At 51.5% G+C, this 19,320-nt stretch overlaps 1 protein-coding gene across 1 annotated transcript in view; it reads left to right on the forward strand.

The window, feature by feature from the left end:
* Window positions 1-19,256, forward strand: part of dip2bb (disco-interacting protein 2 homolog Bb) — a 40,298-nt gene extending 21,042 nt beyond the window's left edge. The window contains exons 16-38 of the mRNA XM_084464534.1: window positions 211-330; window positions 2,260-2,374; window positions 2,751-2,890; window positions 3,650-3,786; window positions 3,886-3,966; window positions 4,594-4,721; window positions 5,100-5,214; window positions 6,076-6,277; window positions 6,725-6,837; window positions 8,162-8,242; window positions 8,997-9,120; window positions 9,660-9,781; window positions 9,895-10,006; window positions 10,145-10,254; window positions 11,713-11,843; window positions 12,256-12,424; window positions 13,815-13,985; window positions 14,198-14,259; window positions 14,698-14,755; window positions 14,912-14,986; window positions 15,105-15,279; window positions 15,391-15,514; window positions 16,003-19,256. Coding sequence (XP_084320660.1) covers window positions 211-330; window positions 2,260-2,374; window positions 2,751-2,890; window positions 3,650-3,786; window positions 3,886-3,966; window positions 4,594-4,721; window positions 5,100-5,214; window positions 6,076-6,277; window positions 6,725-6,837; window positions 8,162-8,242; window positions 8,997-9,120; window positions 9,660-9,781; window positions 9,895-10,006; window positions 10,145-10,254; window positions 11,713-11,843; window positions 12,256-12,424; window positions 13,815-13,985; window positions 14,198-14,259; window positions 14,698-14,755; window positions 14,912-14,986; window positions 15,105-15,279; window positions 15,391-15,514; window positions 16,003-16,255 — 2,918 coding nt within the window. The 3' untranslated portion in view covers window positions 16,256-19,256. The remainder of the gene's footprint in view (window positions 1-210; window positions 331-2,259; window positions 2,375-2,750; window positions 2,891-3,649; window positions 3,787-3,885; window positions 3,967-4,593; window positions 4,722-5,099; window positions 5,215-6,075; window positions 6,278-6,724; window positions 6,838-8,161; window positions 8,243-8,996; window positions 9,121-9,659; window positions 9,782-9,894; window positions 10,007-10,144; window positions 10,255-11,712; window positions 11,844-12,255; window positions 12,425-13,814; window positions 13,986-14,197; window positions 14,260-14,697; window positions 14,756-14,911; window positions 14,987-15,104; window positions 15,280-15,390; window positions 15,515-16,002) is intronic.
* The last annotated feature ends 64 nt before the right edge of the window (window positions 19,257-19,320 follow it).

The raw sequence follows: 19,320 nt of genomic DNA on the forward strand, positions 1-19,320 counted from the left end.
CCATGGTAACACTGTATCCTCCTCTCCTCCCTGTGTGGGTGTATATGTGTGTGTGTGTGTGTGTGTGTGTGTGTGTGTGCATGTTGTTGCCTGTGTGTGTGTGTGTGTGTGTGTGTGTGTGTGTGTGTGTGTGTGTGTGTGTGTGTGTGTGTGTGTGTGTGTGTGTGTGTGTGTGTGTGCATGTTGTTGCCTGTGTGTGTGTGTGTGCAGCCCGCGTGGCCCTGGTGAAGTGCAGGGACCTCCACTGGGCCATGATGGCGCACCGGGACCAGAAGGACACCAGCCTGGCGTCGCTGCGCATGCTCATCGTGGCCGACGGAGCCAACCCCTGTAAGGACCCCGAGACACGCCCCCAGAGACAGGGCCCCAGAGACAGGGCCCTAGAGACACGCCCCCAGAGACAGGGCCCTAGAGACAGGGCCCTAGAGACACGCCCCCAGAGACAGGGCCCCAGAGACAGGGCCCTAGAGACACGCCCCCAGAGACAGGGCCCTAGAGACAGGGCCCTAGAGACACGCCCCCAGAGACAGGGCCCTAGAGACACGCCCCCAGAGACAGGGCCCTAGAGACACGCCCCTAGAGACACGCCCCTGGAGACACGCCCCCAGAGACACGCCCCTAGAGACACGCCCCTAGAGACAGGGCCCTAGAGACAGGGCCCTAGAGACACGCCCCCAGAGACAGGGCCCTAGAGACACGCCCCTAGAGACACGCCCCTGGAGACACGCCCCCAGAGACACGCCCCTAGAGACAGGGCCCTAGAGACACGCCCCCAGAGACAGGGCCCTAGAGACACGCCCCTAGAGACACGCCCCTAGAGACACGCCCCTGGAGACACTCCCCCAGAGACACGCCCCCAGAGACAGGGCCCTAGAGACAGGGCCCTAGAGACACGCCCCCAGAGACAGGGCCCTGGAGACAGGGCCCTGGAGACACGCCCCCAGAGACAGGACCCAGAGACAGGGCCCTAGAGACAGGACCCAGAGACACTCTGAGGTCATGATCTGAGGTCATGATCTGAGGTCAACAGGGTGTTTCATTTGATTTCGCTTAAAGGTCCCATGGCATGAAATTGGGAGGATTGTTGCCCAGGATTGTCCACCGGAGCCCCGCTGCCCGATGAACGCTGCCCGTTGCCCGTTGCCGTCTCAGGCAGCGGGGCTTTGGCGGGAGACAACCCTGGTCAACAATCGCGGGCAACAATCCCCTTCTCCTCCCTTTCGCGGTTCAGTCTGTACTTAATATTGACGTGGAAGTGGAAGAACCAGAGGCGTCTGAGAACCCGACGCAGTCGTTTGAGATTCATAATATCATCCGGAGGCGCAAACAGCTTTGGACCATGATAATATATATTATATTATATAGATATCTAAATAATATAATATTATTTATTATTATTATTTAGATATAGAGCTCCAGGACTCCCGCCGGAGCACCCGGAGTGTTCAGTGTTCCACTGTAAACACTAGCGCATGGTAGTGGTGGCTCGTTTGCGAACGAATCAGTTAGAACGAACGACTCTTTAACATGAACGAACCGACCTGATTCCCCGTTTCAGTTCGTCCTGTTCGTATCATTCGTTGTCCGAGACTCGACTCCCAACTAGTCGCTGAGTCGCGCTGACTCACTAGTCGCTGTACGTTCACTGAGTTTAGCGGTGAAGACTCGAGGACTGAGAAATCACGAGAGCCAGATTCCGAACAACATCCCGATTCCGAACATGAAGCGCTCAGCTAAATGGAACCTAGTTAATGTTGTGTTGATTGATGACCGTTTGCACCATTGCACGATCGTGATTCGTTTGAATGAGAGCGGGGGAGGAGCTGAGTCTGACTGACTCAGTGACTGAGAACCATGATTCACCGCTACCGGAAACGCGACTGAACGAACGAATGAACAAACGATTCGAACGACTCTTCTTGGCGAACTGACCGACGCAAACTGATTCATTAAAACAAATCATGAAATCCACCACTAGCGCACGGTACCGTGGCCGCAAGCTGCTCAGGGCCACACCCCCACCCTCCAGCTTGACCCGCCTCTAAAAACGGCACGATTGTGGAGAGCTCATTGTGGGACTGGCTCGTAGTGGCTGTAACTCTGCACCAAGGCTGAATTTCTTGAACGTCTTCAAATACTGTATTAGGGGCCCACTAACCCTTCTCTCCCTCCCTCCCTCCATCCCTCCTTCTCTCCCTCTCTCCCTCCCTCCCTCCCTCTCCCCTTCTCTCCCTCCCTCCCTCCCTCCCCCCCCTCCAGGGTCGGTGTCGTCCTGCGATGCCTTCCTCAACGTGTTCCAGCCCAACGGTCTGAAGGCCGAGGTCATCTGTCCGTGCGCCACGTCTCCGGAGGCCATGACGGTGGCCATCCGCAGGTACCAATCACAGTGCAGCACTCTCACCGTCCAACATGGGCGCCATGCGCAGCTACCAATCACAGCGCAGTGGTGGAGGAGAGGAATATATGTGGACGCAGATGTACTGAGATATTGTTTTTGTCTTTATTAATGTCAGTGATTATCTGAACAGGAACATTGCTTGCTTGTTGCGTCACAAAGAGGTCTGCTGTTCAGAAAATGACTGAACATGACAAATGAAGCACTGTTACTTTGATGTTTGTTATATTTATTCTCTCTCTGTCTCTTTCTCTCTCTGTCTCTCTCTGTCTCTCTTTCTCTCTTTCTCTCTGTCTCTCTCTCTCTCTCTCTCTCTCTCTCTCTCTCTCTCTCTCTCTCCCTCACCACCCTGTAGGCCGGGGGTGCCGGGCACGCCCCTCCCTGCGCGGGCCATCCTGTCCATGGGGGGTCTGAGCCACGGGGTCATCAGGGTCAACACGGAGGACAAGAACTCGGCCCTGACGGTGCAGGACGTGGGCCACGTGATGCCGGGGGGTGAGGGCCGCGCCCACATTGTGTTGACCATCAACGTCTACTAGCTTAGAAAGGGTTTCAGAAGAATTAGGTAAATTGCCTTCTATCACGTTCTTCATCGCCATCTGGCGGCCGTTGGGTGTAACTGCTCTGGTTTGGGTTGGTGTCATTCAATTCTATTCGCCCTGACTTTCAGTGAAGGGGTCAAGTGTCAACATTGTACATTGGGATCTCAAGATATCTACATCAAGTTTTGTTTCATCAAGTTTATATTGTCAAATTTACATTGGTTTTATGGTTGGTTGAAGGGTGTAGAGGTGTGTTGAGGGGGTGGTGTAGAGGTGTGTTTAGGGGGTGGTGTAGAGGTGTGTTTAGGGGGTGGTGTAGAGGTGTGTTGAGGGGGTGGTGTAGAGGTGTGTTGAGGGGGTGGTGTAGAGGCATGTATTAAGGGTGGTGTAGAGGCATGTATTAAGGGTGGTGTAGAGGTGTGTTTAGGGGGTGGTGTAGAGGTGTGTTGAGGGGGTGGTGTAGAGGTGTGTTTAGGGGGTGGTGTAGAGGTGTGTTTAGGGGGTGGTGTAGAGGTGTGTTGAGGGGGTGGTGTAGAGGTGTGTTTAGGGGGTGGTGTAGAGGCGTGTATAATGGGTGGTGTAGAGGTGTGTGATGCTCATGTCCCCTGTCTCCCCCCCTAGCCTTGATGTGCGTCGTAAAGGTGGTGTAGAGGTGTGGTTAACGGGTGGTGTAGAGGTGTGGTTAACGGGTGGTGTGTCCTCTCCCCCCCAGCCCTGATGTGCATCGTGAAGGCGGACGGCCCGCCCCTGCTCTGCAAGACGGACGAGATCGGGGAGATCGTCATCAACTCACGGGCCGGCGGGACCATGTACTACGGCCTCCCGGGGGTCACCAAGAACACCTTCGAGGTGGGACCCCGTCCTGGACCGGGACCGGGGGGGGGGGAGGTCCTCAGGGTCTGTCCTGACCTCTGACCTCTGACCTCTGACCTCTCCTCCTGTGCTCAGGTGATCCCGGTGAACTCCAGTGGCGCACCCATCGGAGAGATCCCCTTCGTGAGGTCTGGACTGCTGGGTTTCGTCGGCCCGGTACGTGGTCTAACTCAGTCTGCTGGTCCTTGGGACCGGTACGTGGTCTAACTCAGTCTACTGGTCCTTGGGACCGGTACGTGGTCTAACTCAGTCTGCTGGTCCTTGGGACCGGTACGTGGTCTAACTCAGTCTGCTGGTCCTTGGGACCGGTACGTGGTCTAACTCAGTCTGCTGGTCCTTGGGACCGGTACGTGGTCTAACTCAGTCTACTGGTCCTTGGGACCGGTACGTGGTCTAACTCAGTCTGTGGGTCCTGAGCCCCGGTAAGTGGTCTTGACCCAGTCTGTGGGTCTTCAGCCCGGGTACGTAGTCTAGACCCAGTCTACTGGTCTGTAGGTCTGCTTCCTGGTCTAGACTCAGTCTGCTGGTTCCTCCCTGGTACGTGGTCTAGACTTAGTCTGCTGGGTCCTCCCTGGTACGTGGTCTAGGCAGTCTGCTGGGTCCTGAGCCCTGTTACGTGGTCTAGATCCAGTCTGGGGGTCCTCCCCGGTACGTAGCTACACCCAGTCTGGGGGTCCTCCCCGGTACGTAGCTACACCCAGTCTGGGGGTCCTCCCCGGTACGTAGCCTCTCCAGTCCGGTGTGGGTGTGGTGGCTGATGGCCTCTTGTCCTCCGGGCCGTAGGGGAGCCTGATCTTCGTGGTTGGGAAGAACGAGGGTCTGCTGAACGTCAGCGGCCGCCGGCACAATGCCGACGACCTGGTGGCCACCGCCCTGGCCGTGGAGCCCGTCAAGACCGTGTACCGGGGCAGGTGAGTTCCTCAGGGGGGTCCAGACTCTGCATAGCCCCCCCCCCCCCACACACACCCCTCTTACACACTTATTGTATGTTGTACATCCTGGCACTTAATGTACCCACTTAGTGTATGTTGTGTGACTGTGACTATGTGTGTGTCTCTGTGTGTGACTGTGTGTGATCGTGTGTGTGTGTGTGTGTGTGTGTGTGTGTGTGTGACTATGTGTGTGACCGTGTGTATCTGTGTGTGTGTGTGTGTGTGTGTGACTGTGTGTGACTATGTGTGTGTCTCTGTGTGTGACTGTATGTGTGTGTGACCGTGTGTGTGTGACCGTGTGTGTGTGACCGTGTGTGTGTGTGTGTGTGTGTGTGTGTGTGTGTGCATGTGTTCCAGGATCTCGGTGTTCTCCGTCACCGTGTTCTACGACGAGAGGATCGTGATTGTGGCGGAGCAGCGACCGGACGCCAGTGAGGAGGACAGCTTCCAGTGGATGAGTCGCGTGCTGCAGGTAACCAGCCCCGGCCGCGCTGCCGCCGGGCGCCAGGGCCCGGTGGCTAGGGACGGAACATTCTAGGGACAGAACATTCTAGGGACGAACCCCAACGGCTTAGCTTAAGCTGAATAAGTCAACACTAAAGGGTTCCATGGTAACCTGCAGACTAGGAGGGTTGCTCGAAGAGGAGGTCTCCATGGTAACCTGTAGAAGAGGATGGATGCTAGCGGAGGGGGTTTCCACGGTAACCTGTAGAAGAGGAGGGATGCTAGAGATCGGGGTTTCCATGGTAACCTGTAGAAGAGGAGGGATGCTAGAAGAGGAGGTTTCCATGGTAACCTGTAGAAGAGGAGGGATGCTAGAGCAGGGGGCGGGACTGACGGTTAGGGGCGGGGCCAGGAGAACTCCTCAAAGTGTCTGCGGTGCGCCAGCCTGTCACGGATCAATAGAGCTCTCCACTGCCGGCTCAGACAGGGAGTGTATTGTCTCATCCTGCTGTAAAAGCATCCCATAATATGTGATGGAGGAGCTACAATGTGCTTATGCACCGCCTCCCTCTGTGATACAGATACACTCTATAAGAAGCAGGTAGGTCCAGGTTCTTTCCTGTTGAACCATGAGGGAGCTAGGTACACACTCTGTGTGTGTGTGGAGGTCAGGAGTGAGAGTGAGACATGTCTCACTCTCCTATTTAGACTGCGATACAAAGAGTTGTATTTGCATTTTAAAAGAATCACTGTAACATCTTCACCGGCACCAGCCTCCCGGTCCAGCTGAACTCCACTGAACGGTGTACAGACACAGAACCAGCAGCTCCCAGTAGACTGGTGGGTGCAGAGCATCTCTGAGCCCTCCCCTCTCCTGCTGTGTCCCCAGGCCATAGACAGCATCCACCAGGTGGGCTTGTACTGCCTGGCCCTGGTGCCGGCCAACACACTGCCCAAGACCCCCCTGGGGGGCATCCACGTCTCGGACACCAAGCAGTTCTTCCTGGAGGGGAACCTGCACCCCTGCAACATCCTCATGTGCCCCCACACCTGCGTCACCAACCTGCCAAAACCACGGCAGAAACAGCCAGGTGTGTGTGTGTGTGCGTGCGTGCGTGCGTGTGTGCGTGCAGTGCACTATATTCATGGTACTAAAACTCAAAATGTGTGAACTTTATGAGGTTCTGTATGTGTGATGAGGTTCTAGGTGATGAGGTTCTGTGTGATGGGGTTCTGTGAGATGAGGTTCTAGGTGATGAGGTTCTGTGTGATGAGGTTCTGTGTGATGAGGTTCTTTGTGATGAGGTTCTGTGTGATGGGGTTCTGTGAGATGAGGTTCTAGGTGATGAGGTTCTGTGTGATGAGGTTCTGTGTGATGAGGTTCTTTGTGATGAGGTTTTGTGTGATGGGGTTCTGTGAGATGAGGTTCTAGGTGATGAGGTTCTGTGTGATGAGGTTCTGTGTGATGAGGTTCTGTGTGATGGGGTTCTGTGAGATGAGGTTCCGATGTGTTCTTGATTGTGTTCTGTGCGTTCCAGTGGGCGTGGGTCCAGCCTCCATCATGGTGGGTAATCTGGTGGCGGGGAAACGGATCGCCCAGGCATCAGGGAGGGACCTGGGGATGATCGAAGACCAGGACCTCATCCGCAAGGTACGGAGAACCAACACACACACACACACACACACACACGCACACGCACACGCACACATACGACTTTCACTCTTCAGATTAGTGAGCCAGCCACATAATTAATACATCCACCAGTCCAGTCATTAATCCTCATCCTCTCATGTGGTCTCTGTAGCAGGGTGAACCCCCTCACTAGAGGGGTTCAGGTCTGCAGGGTAAGCCCCCCACATTAGAGGGGATCTGGGGGTTCTGGGCTAGACTCCCATGGGGAGAGGGACACGATAAACAGTCCAGTCAGTCAGACCTGAGTCCGTTAGCTGGATGAGGTGAACACTGTGGCCTGTCTCTCCCTCTCTGTCTCCTGCCGGCGTCTCTCTGGACGTAGCTCTGTATGTGGCCCACTATGATGGTAAGACGCATCACCAGCTCCATCAGCACCAGCCTCTGCTCTGTGTACCCCCCACCACCCCCACCCCCGCGCCACGCCCCGCTCTCACCGGCCCCCCAGGCCCGTGTGGTCCGTGGGGCGCGTGTGACGGCCTGTCATGCTGCACGTCCCGGTCAAAGGTCATCCCAACGTCTGCTGTGTCCCTGTCACTCTGTCACTCCCCCTGTGATGCTGACCCCCCCCGGTGTGAACCGTCTCAGCCTCAGCACCGCTTGTCCTCGGGGTTCTGCTTCCTGTCCACAGAACACGGCGTTGATATTCAACACGTTGTCTGGTGCTGTCTGCTCGTTTCCGCTGGTTATGAATTCATGTGATCATAACTGGAGTCCTGAAGAGCTCTGGAACGGATGGTGTTGTTGTTGTTGCAACACTTTATTAGCCTCTTCATGTGTTCACCGAGAAGTAATACGTTCATCTGGTTTGAACAGTCTTCACCGGCCTTTCTGACTGCTTCCACTGCATGCATGAGGTGAATGAGATGATAAAGTGATGGACAACAGGACCTTATATTAGAACGTAAACTCCCCTTAACGAAGGAACGAGGGATGTTCCCACGACCAAACATCACACAGCGACCAAACATCTGGTCAGGACGTCCAACGGTATATTAATGTTCCCTCAAAGCTGTGCCTTGGCCCGCGAGGGAACACCAACCCATTAGCCATGTAGCCAGGAGGGAGAATACACTTCACCTTTAACTCGGCTTGAAGGTATAGATGGAAATCGATAAAGTGTAATCAAAGAATGCCATTGATTTCATGATGCTTAAATCCCACCTTGAAAGCCCTCCGTAATCAGACTCAACGAGGGTCGGGGTTAGATGTCTGCTGTCCATCCCTTTACCAGTGAGCCTGGAGCCCGGGACCCCTGTAACGTTGTTCCTTCTTGTCTGTGAAGCATCTGTATCTGTCGGAGGCCCTGCAGTGGAGAGCCCAGACGGACCCCGACCACGTCCTGTACGTGCTGCTCAATGCCAAGGTAACGCCAATTTATAACGATCAATAGTTTTAGGGTCTGATTTTCCTGCAACATGCTGAGATGGTCACGTCTCATACACTACATAACGTGTACTTGTTAGTTAGTGATTAGTTATAATAATGTTTGCTGAATCGTGTGGAGTCAGGAGGGTCTGAATTACATCATGTAGGCTGTAAAACACACTCCATGTTCTACGGACCCATAGAGAGGCTCAGAGCTCAGCTGTGGAGTTGATCCAATGAACGATGGTTGAATGTGTCTATGAAGGCTGGTACCAACGTGACAAACAGATGGTCTCTACAGGAGCTGCTTCTTGTTTTCCACTTGATCACTCTCTCTCTCCCCCTCCCTCTCTCTCTCCCTCCCCCTCTCTCTCTCTCTCTGTCTCTCCCCTCTCTCTCCCCCCCTCACTCTCTCTCCCCCCCCTCTCTCCTCCCCTCCCCCTCTCTATCTCTCTCTCCCCCTCTCTCTCTTCCTCCCCCTCCCCTCCTCTATCTCCCTCTCTCCCTCTCACTCTCTCCCCCCCTCTCTCTCTCTCTGTCCCCCCCTCTCTCCTCTCCCTCCTTCTCTCTCTCTCCCTCTCCCCCTCTCTCTCTCCCCCTCCCTCTCTCTCTCCTCCCCCTCTCTCTCTCTCTCCCTCCCTCTCCCTCTCTCCCTCTCTCTCTCTCTCTCTCTCTCTCTCTCTCTCTCTCTCTCTCTCTCTCTCCCTCCCCCTCTCTGCCCTCTCTCTGCACCACCCTCTCCTGGCCACCAGGGGGTAGCGGTGTGCACGGCCACCTGCCTCCAGCTCCACAAGAGAGCGGAGAAGATTGCGGCGGCGCTGATGGAGAAGGGCAGCATCAACACGGGGGACAACGTGGTGCTACTGTACCCGCCTGGTGGGTCTGTTTGTCTGAAACCTGGCTGGGTCTGTCTGTCTGCCTGTCTGTCTACATGTCTGTCTACATGTCTGTCTCCCTGTCTGGAGCCTTGCTGGGTCTATCATTCTGTCTGTCTGTCTGTCTGTCTGTAATAATTGTTTTAGTATATACTACACGTGAACAATCCAAAAATAAACAAGATAACACTTTTTGCCGGGATTTATTTGTTTTTATTAGCGGTTTGTTTGTTTTTATTTTTATTTTATTTTTTTATTCATTTTGTGATGAAAACAATATCCCGAGTTTGAGATCTCAATCATGGGATATTGCCCAATATCCCGAGATAGCGAACCAATCAAATTGCGCCATCTTAGGAGGTTCACGTGTAGCATATACTAATCCTATTTATTTATCTGTCTGTCTGTCTTTCTATGTATTTATGTAAGTATCATTCTGCCTTCCTGTCTGTATGTCTATCTACATGTCTGTCTGTCTACCTATGGATCTATCTGACCTCTGTTTTTTATGGATCTGTCCGTCTCTCTCTCTCTCTCCAGGTATTGACCTGATCGCGTCCTTCTACGGCTGTCTGTATGCCGGCTGTGTTCCGGTCAATGTGCGGCCCCCTCACCCCCAGAACCTGGGGGCCACCCTGCCCACCGTCCGCATGATCATCGATGTGAGTCTTCCACAGAACCACAGAACCGTGATGGTCGGTTACATGTTGATGCTGATGACACTGTGTGTGTGTGTGTGTGTGTGTGTGTGTGTGTGTGTGTGTGCTCTCTCCAGGTCAGTAAAGCAGCCTGTATCCTCACCACTCAGAACCTCACCAGGATCCTGCGCTCCAAAGAGGCCTCCGCCTCCGTCAACATCAAGACCTGGCCCACCATCATAGACACAGGTGAGGGGGCGGGGCTACGCCTCGCAGGTGAAGGGCCCGGGGTGGCGCCTCGCAGGTGAGGGGGCCATGGTGGCGCCTCACAGGTGTAGTTGTCATGTGATCTCTGATCTCTGCTCTCCGTGACGTTCCTCCTTCTAGACGACCTCCCTCGCCGGCGCCTCCCCCAGATCTACAAGCCCCCCACGGCGGAGATGATCGCCTACCTGGACTTCAGCGTGTCCACCACGGGCATGCTCACCGGGGTCAAGGTACGCAGAATCTTGAACCTGTACACTTGCTCCTGATGCAGATCAGACCCAGCTTATGTAGTTCACCTTCAGTAGTCTCTCTGAGGCTGTCTCCTCTTATATATAATGGAGGTTTGGATTGATGACTCGTTTGTCTTTGGATGTAAAAAGCTGACGGCCTTATCTCATAGAATAGTGCTGGAGTCTGCGGGTTAGTCTGCGTTCTCAGTACATGTTGACGCTTTCTGAACCAAACGACGGTATGGAAAGTGAGGGACTGGAACTCAATGAGTTGATCTCAGTAAATCCTTTCAGATGTAGAGGAAAAGACTTTCAGATGTTAATGTTTTTAATTGACCTGGTTACAGAACTGACTCCTAGTCTCTTCTGAGTTCCCTACTCTTGTTTTTATAGTTCCTTTTTATTCATTTCCTTTGTGTTTTTGGTCGTTAGGTACGTGCTTTATTCATGCTGCTTCTTGTTTGGGCCAGACCTCCCTTGAAAAGGAGATTCTCTACCTCAATGGGACCCTCCTGGTTAAAAAAGGTTTACTAAACATGGCCGGTCCCTCAGTCCAGTCTGAGCAGGGTGCGATGGAGCCGGCCTCAGTCAGACCCATCTCAACGTGCCCCTGTAGAGGGGCTGGGTAAGGGCTTAAGGTCCGACATTAACACAACAACGAAGAGGGGAGTGACCCTCATGGAGACTTAACGGGCCGGCCGGGGCTGAGCCAGCCCTGGAAGGAGAGGCCACCCTGATTGGGGGAGAGGGGACATGTTGAAAGGATCTCACTAGAGGGATCTACACAATGGAGGAGTTAGGGGGGTCGACAGGGCCTCAGCACCAGACTTCTAGTCTGCAGTGGAGATGCAAAGTCTAACGAAGCGTAACAGAAGACGTTTGAGCCGGAGTGATACAAATGTTAACGGAGTTAGAAGACGTTTGAATCGGAGAGGAAGATCTCCAGGTGCTAGGATCATCTGTACAAAGTCTTATCTGATGAACTAGTAGCACAGAAGCACAGAATATAGTGTTAGTATATGCTACACGTGAACCTCCTAAGATGGTGCAATTTGATTGGTTTGCTGTCTCAGGATATTGGGCAATATCCCATGATCTCAGATCTCAAACATGGGATATTGCCCAATCGTCTCGACGGTCGACTCGTCCCGCTAATAAAAACAAATAAACCGCTAATAAAAAAAAATTAATCCTGGCAAAAAGGGTTATCTTATTTATTTTTGGAGTGTTCACGTGTAGTATATACTAAAACAATTATTCACCTCAGGCTCCGTGAATAGTGGGGAATAGCTATTCCCCACTATTCACTTCGCCTTCGGCGAATAATTGTTAAATATTATTACAGAGATGGTATGATGTTCCTGTCCTCTCAGATCTCCAGAATCTGATATAAAATATGATATAATTAATTATATTATTACAGAGATGTTATGAACTTTGAAGTTTTGGTCCTCTCAGATCTCCCACGTGGCCGTCAGCGCCCTCTGCCGCTCCATCAAGCTCCAGTGTGAGCTCTACTCCTCCCGCCAGATCGCCATCTGCCTGGACCCCTACTGCGGTCTGGGCTTCGTCCTGTGGTGTCTGGCCAGGTACCGCTCCTCCACCCCACCACACCCACACCACACCGCTCCATTTACATTAACATTAAGGGCATTTAGCAGACGCTTTTATCCAAAGAGACTTCCAATAAGTACATTTGTCAGAAGAAAGAGAAACAATATATCGCTGTCGGTCCAGTAAGGATGTTCATAGAACCAAGTGGCAAGCACTAACAATCACTAGGTTAACCCATTCCCCTTACACAACAAAGGTAGCTAGGATAAGATGCTACACAATGCTAAGTACTATTTATAAGCGCCAGGACGTATAACATATGATAAATGCGTAAGAGGGGAGTGGGGGGGTAAGGGGGGAGGCTATGCAGAGTCTAGGTGTACTCCCCACCCACATATCCTAAACCCCCCTCTGATACCTCCAGCTCAGCATCTCCCCTTGTCTCAGTGTGTACTCAGGCCACCAGTCCATCCTGATCCCGCCCTTCGAGCTGGAGACCTGCCTGTCGCTGTGGCTCAGCACCCTGAGCCAGTACCGCATCCGGGACACCTTCTGCTCCTACTCCGTCATGGAGCTGTGCACCAAGGGCCTGGGCACGCAGACAGAGCTGCTCAAGGTACGGGTTGAGGCACACGCACGTTCTGGGGAGAGAAGGCTGTGGGATGCACATGAAAACACATGATACGGACCCCATGGATGCACACAGACTGTACACAAGGACGCACACAGACCATACACAAGGACGCACACAGGCTGTACGCACAAAGACCGCACACAGACCGTACGCATACAGACCTGGCTCACACCATGGACACACACACAAACACAGGTGTAGGAGACGGGTGGAAAGCACTAAGATAATACTTTATTGTCCGTTTGCACAGAAATTTTTCTTGCAGTACAAGCTCCCAACAATTATACATGAGGACATGAAACAACATTAAAAACATAAACAACAACAGTGAATAATAAATATGATGGGGGGTCCAGCCCTGCAAGAGTGGCAATAAATAATATGGGGTTAAAAAGTCACTTCTTAGCCTTCCTGTGCTGATTCAGCTGTGATATGGACAAGGGAACAAATGAATGTTTGTATTTGACCTTCCTGCACTCTGGAACCCTATAGCGCCTCCCAGAGGGCAAGAGCTGGTACTCCCCGTGCAACACATGTTAAGGGTCCAGAGTGATTTTGTCAGCCAGCCTGACTGTGTGCCTGTTGTTGTCGAAAAATGTGCTCTCCACTGAGTGGCCCACTAATTTTGAGCAGATTCCCAGGAGCCGCAAAATCCTGGTTCTCAGTTGTGCTGAAAGGGCATCAAACCAGACGGAGCCTCCGTACTGCAGGATGCTTTGAATTGTTGCCTTATAGAAAAGAGACAGGACTTTGCTGCAAGCTCCAAATGACCTCAGCCTCCTTAAAAAGTAGATTTTCTGCTGCACCTTGCTACAGATGTAGTCCACATGCTGGGTCCAGGACAGGGCACTGTCCACGTACACTCCAAGGTATTTGAAGGATGAGTTTTGTTTTATGGTTTGGTTGTGAATGGTTATTGGTGTAGTGTGGCAATCATGTGAGGTGCCGAAAATGATCTCCTCTGTTTTAAGTGTATTGAGAATGAGGCCATTATGGTCGCACCACTTAACCATGTCATCCACCATTTCAAGATAAAGGTCAGCCCCCCCCCCCCTCCTTCATCAGCGCTACCAGTGCAGTGTCATCAGAAAACTTGATGATGTGGTGGTTGGGTACACTGGTAACACAGTCGTTGGTGTAAAGTGTGACGAGCAGGGGAGAGCTAACACATCCTTGTGGGGCTGGTTGTGACCATGGGGGAGTAGGTGTTATTGACCCGGACCAGCTGTTGCCTGTTGGTAAGGAAGGAGCAGTACCAGTGGATGAGATGTGGATTCATGCCCATATGAATCACATCAGCCCTGCGTACTACCGTGCGTACACAGGACTAAGTGTCTGTACTAATGGTTGGGGGTTGTCTCTGGTGCTCCAGGCCCGGGGGGTGAACCTGTCGTGCGTGCGGAGCTGTGTGGTCGTGGCGGAGGAGCGGCCCCGTCTGGTGCTGACCCACTCCTTCTCCAAGCTCTTCAAGGACCTGGGCCTCTCCCCCCGCGCCGTCAGCACCGCCTTCGGCTCCCGGGTCAACCTGGCCGTCTGCATGCAGGTACGGCCGCCGAGTCCCGACCTTGCTCCACAACAGATCACAAATACAACCAGGGTTAGGGTTAGGGTTGGTGTTGCTAAGTTAACCAATACAAGTACAGGCTACAGACACCTGCAGTAGCACTGATGCTAGCTCAGAGGGATGCTACATCCCGAGGGATGCTACAGGTCGTCAGGCTCTTAAGGTTGACGGTGCTGCTCTGTGCTCCACAGGGGACCACCGGACCGGACCCCTCCACCGTTTACGTGGACCTGAAGTCGCTGCGCCACGACAGGTGAGACCCGGACAGAGGACCTTCGTGGTTTAGTGTGTCATGTGATGCAGGGTGTGTAGTGATGATATCTAGGCCCCGTCCCAATACCTCCCCTAACCCTAGATTTTTGCCCTAACCCTAGATTTTGCGCGTTCTCGTGTAGGGGTAGGGTGTCCCATTACTGTAGGGAGCAAGGGGAGTGCTATTTTGCCCTTATAGTCAACCCTCAAAACGTAGTGAGGTCTGATGCAGGCTTAAAACGAAGTGGAAGATTTACTGTTGAGGGCACTCCAAACCAAGTGGAAGTTTTAAGGGGGGAGAAATGGGACAGGGCCTTAGTGTGTCATGGTATGCAGGGTGTGTAGTGATGATATTTAGTGTGTCATGGTATGCAGGGTGTGTATAAATGATGTTGAATGTATCATGTATTAAAGATACTTAATGTGTCATGTGACGCAGGGTGAGGCTGGTGGAGCGAGGAGCACCACAGAGTCTGCCGCTCATGGAGTCTGGCAAGGTGAGCTCCACCATGACGTGGTCTGAGATGTTCTGTCACTCTGAGTGTACAGAAGGACCTCTTCCTCTATATGGGTGGTCTGTGATCTCCTCCTGTGTACAGGTGGTCTGAGACGTTCCTCCCATGTCTCTCTGAATGCCCCGTTTCCGTCTGCAGATCTTACCGGGGGTCCGGGTGATCATCGTGAACCCAGAGACCAGAGGGCCACTAGGGGACTCCCATCTGGGCGAGGTGAGCCATCCCAGAGAACCCTGGTACTGAACACCATGTGACGCATGGAGTCACGTGACCATACAGCGTGGAGACCACCCCAGCTGTGGTGCTGATGTTGTGTCTCTGTTGTGTTCAGATCTGGATCAACAGCCCGCACAACGCCAGTGGCTACTTCACCATCTACGGGGAGGAGAGCCTGCAGGCGGACCACTTCAACACCAAGCTCAGCTTTGGGGACCCAACCACGCTGTGGGCCCGGACCGGATACCTGGGCTTCGTCAAGAGGACCGAGCTGCTGGACGCTGCTGGGGGTACGGGGGGAGGGGGGGGGGGGGAGGGAGTACCCTGTACTCTTGTGATTGGTTGATGAGCGGTTGTGGTGAAGCCAGGACCTCGTTAACCGTGCCTGTCTCTATGTGCAGATCGCCATGACGCCCTCTTCGTGGTGGGCTCCCTGGACGAGACCCTGGAGCTGAGGGGTCTGAGGTACCACCCCACCGACATGGAGACCTCGGTGTCCCGGGCTCACCGCAGCATCGCCGAGAGGTGGGTGGTCCCCTGTCCTCTCCCCCCCCCCCCCCCAGCCTCTGGCTGGGCTAGAGCATTGCACGGCGCCAGTCTGTCACACACACTCTGGCCCTAATAGAGCTGATGACCACTAACAGACGGTCAGTACGTTCTGATCGAATGGTTGGGAACAGGCTGCTATCCTAAGATGAGCATTGCAGCATTACTGCTATTCTAAGCTTAGCCTAGCAGCTAGGCTGCCATGCCAAGCTTAGCATAGCAGTTAGGGTGCTATGCAGTGCTCAGGGCTGCCATGTAGGACTTGGTCTCTTGTGTCCTGACTGACCCTGTCCGATGCTATGCTAAGCTTAGCATAGTATTTAGGCTGCCGTGCTAAGCTTAGCCTAGCAGTTAGGCTGCTAGGCTAAGCTTAGTATAGCAGTTAGGCTAGCAGACCTAGGCTGCTAGGCTAGGCTTAGCCTAGCAGTGCTGGTCCTTAGTCCCCTGACGTCCCCTCTACCCCCCAGCGCGGTGTTCACGTGGACCAACCTGCTGGTGGTGGTGGCGGAGCTGGGCGGCTCGGAGCAGGATGCCCTGGACCTGGTGCCCCTCATCACCAACGTGGTGCTGGAGGAGCACCACCTCATCGTGGGAGTTGTGGTCATCGTGGACCCGGGGGTCATCCCCATCAACTCCCGCGGGGAGAAGCAGCGCATGCACCTGCGGGACTCGTTCCTGGCCGACCAGCTGGACCCCATCTACGTGGCCTACAACATGTGAGGGGGTCTGGGGCTGGTGCTCAGAGGGAGGAGGAGAAGTCAGTTTCAGAGTGTAGAGAACCACAGCATGGTGGGAGGAGAGATGCTCCATAGCGGACCCCCGGAGCCCCTGCTGTTGGGAGGTCCCTGTATCTCCAGAAGATGGTCCGTGCTCAGATGGGGTTCACCAAAGGGCAGAGCCACTCAAAACACACAATGACCTACGTCTCTGCTGGAGGGAAATGTGTGCGATGCTTTTATTTGCTCTCAGAAACTCCACAGGAAGGTTGTCCTTCTCTGATTGGGTGATGTGGAGGTCAATCATTCTTCTGCCGACAATCTACCTGGAGAAGGTGAAGTCGAGGGGTGAATCGAGAACCTTGTAGACTTTTAACGCGATGTGGCCGCCAATCTTTGCACTCCAGAAGTTCACCCTGAGCCTCTGAAAACAGGATTTCTTCCTTAGAATTTAAGAAAAATCACCTAATCCAAATGAACCACCTTTTGACCATGTGCCATTCCGATCTAGCAACTCAACTATTTATAATTATAATCATAAAAAAATAACGTATGTTGTCCCTACTTCTAATAGCCAAATATCCATCCACCAGTCCACCATTTTGATTTACATCCTGCCTCCTCACGCATTAGCAGATCCCTGAACCCTGAAACTTGGTACTGAGGTAGGACTGGAGAGGTCGACTTGTATATCGAACCCACAAAGGCCTTCCTGTATTTTAGATAAACTGTTTCGCTGTATAGTAATGTTTTTTTATCTGTATAAATGTATAAAAACCAAATTAATCCTCCTCAACGATGGTTTCTTGACGACTAACTAAGCTGTGCGATGAGGGAGTGGAATAGCATTGTAAATACGAATCTAATGAGTTACACTGACGATTAGCAGACCACATTAAAGCACTATTAGTACAAAATAAACATATATGACTATGCCTTTGCACTTTCTAAAAAGAAGTATCTATTTTATTATTAGAAAAAAGGCATTATTATTACCAACGTTCAGGAATACCACTCTGAGGACCCGTTTGGGAACCGTGAAAGTTTACTAAGGGCCCAATGTCTTTAGTGCCAGGGTCTTCTTCTGCAGACTTTAGGATTCAGATCTTATCGTTGATGAGAGGGGTGGGAAAACAACTTGACTGTTTTCTCTCAGATATTTCCAAATGTGTGACCACGTTCTCCCATCTCCTGAGGGTGTAGAACACACTAAGGTACCAAGACCCTCCCAGCTCTCATTTTGTTGTTGGTTTTAAAGCTCCAACCAAGGGTACTTTAGATTTGTTTAGTATTCATCAGTGTCTCATTTGTCCTTGTTCACCAGTTTTGTTATTTTCTTTGACAAAACATGACTGTAATGAATGACTTGTGTTTTAGAATTTTTTTTCTGTATCAAATCACTGGAATTAGATACTTTATATATGCAATTTTAAAATCTGAGCCTCTGAAATCAGAAATCCATTTTGGCTGACAATTACAGGTAGTCTTGCAGAAATAATAGGGGAATTATGTTATTTAATGTATTCAACTTGTGTTGTACAGCTGTGTGTGCGCATGTGTGTGTGTGTGTGTGTGTGTGTGTGTGTGTGTGTGTGTGTGTGTGTGTGTGAGAGAGAGTTGTGTGTGCTGCATATGGCTTTGTTACATCAGGAACAACATACAAATGATTTGTATGTTTCATGTAATTAATTTGTATTCTATTTGGTTTTCCTTGTACTTGGAATAATTAGCTCCATTCCTGTGAACTACGTGTTGTGTCCAACTTCTGCTGTCAACATGGTAATGGGTGTATTATTTTCTTCATTTTAAACATATTGAACCTTACATCAATATGAGTAAGCAGATCAAGACTCAAGTGTTGACTTCATTCACTAACAAATCACAATAACTTTTTTTATGGCAAGAATTGCAATTTATTTGAACAATGACCCACATGAGATAGCGCCCCTTAAAGAACACTGTGCACTTACTTAAGTTAAGGGTTAAGAGTCCTCCCAGGGTACCTGGTGTAATGGGCCCTTCTTTAGGGTCCCATGTCTTACTTTAAAGAAAAGCTTTGACGTGACTTAAGACACATTTAGGGAATGAAATGCATCCTGTTCTCAACTGCTTTCAGTTTACATGCAAAGCCCACCATGCAATGTCTGCATGACTCGCTGGCCAAGCAGAGCACAGGAAGGAGATATTGGTTTTGTTTAAAAAATAAAACACATATATAAAAGTTGTATTCAGGAACTAAAACTCTGACAAGGCAGGGAAGGACCGACTGGTCGTTTGGTGCAATCTGTGAATATAACCCGTTACTATTGCTGATGTTTGTTAAAAGAACTTCCAATATGGCTGAAGTTGCAAACCCACTGAGTATAAAGAAGGGTTTTGGACACCATAGTGTCCATCACCGGCTCTCTGCCTGCTTCACTGGAGTCTAAGGGCTTCCCCGGTCTCTCTGGTCTTCTCCATGAGGGGTCTTGTTACACACTATGCAATCGGTTACAGTGCAGTTCAGTCGCAGAACTCGCACAACCTGTCAAAAATACACGATGCTTATACATTTTGTAATAATCATATGGTTAACAATATGACTGTATGGCTAACTAACGATGTCTAAAAGACTATATATTATCTCATGAGTTGTCTTATGAATATTTTGTGTATGCACCCTTGATATGCTGTATATAAATTAAAGTCCAGACTGCTCTATTGACGGGCAATTTACTGACAAACGTTTGATGCTTGGGAGGTGTTTTGGATATTAATAAAAGAAAAATAAATGGTTAAAAAGCTCTTGTCACTTTTCATTTTCTTAAGGGATGATTGCCGCTTCATCATGGAAATTAACAAAATGTTTCCCTTATGTCTTCAGTCTTAATGGAGGAATACAATGGTGGAAGTGAATTGTCCCAATACCACCTAAGCGGAACTGCAGACGAAAATGACCATTCACCACCAATAACGATAACTACACAATCAGCAGTGATATTTCTTCCTTACGACATATCCTGCCGTGGCCTGGTGAAAGTCTGTATGGACTGTGGCACCGCTCTAGTGCCTCTGGCCGACAGAGTGTTG

This window comes from Micromesistius poutassou (genome assembly GCF_964030765.1).
Source record: "Micromesistius poutassou genome assembly, chromosome: 2".
NCBI lineage: Eukaryota > Metazoa > Chordata > Actinopteri > Gadiformes > Gadidae > Micromesistius > Micromesistius poutassou.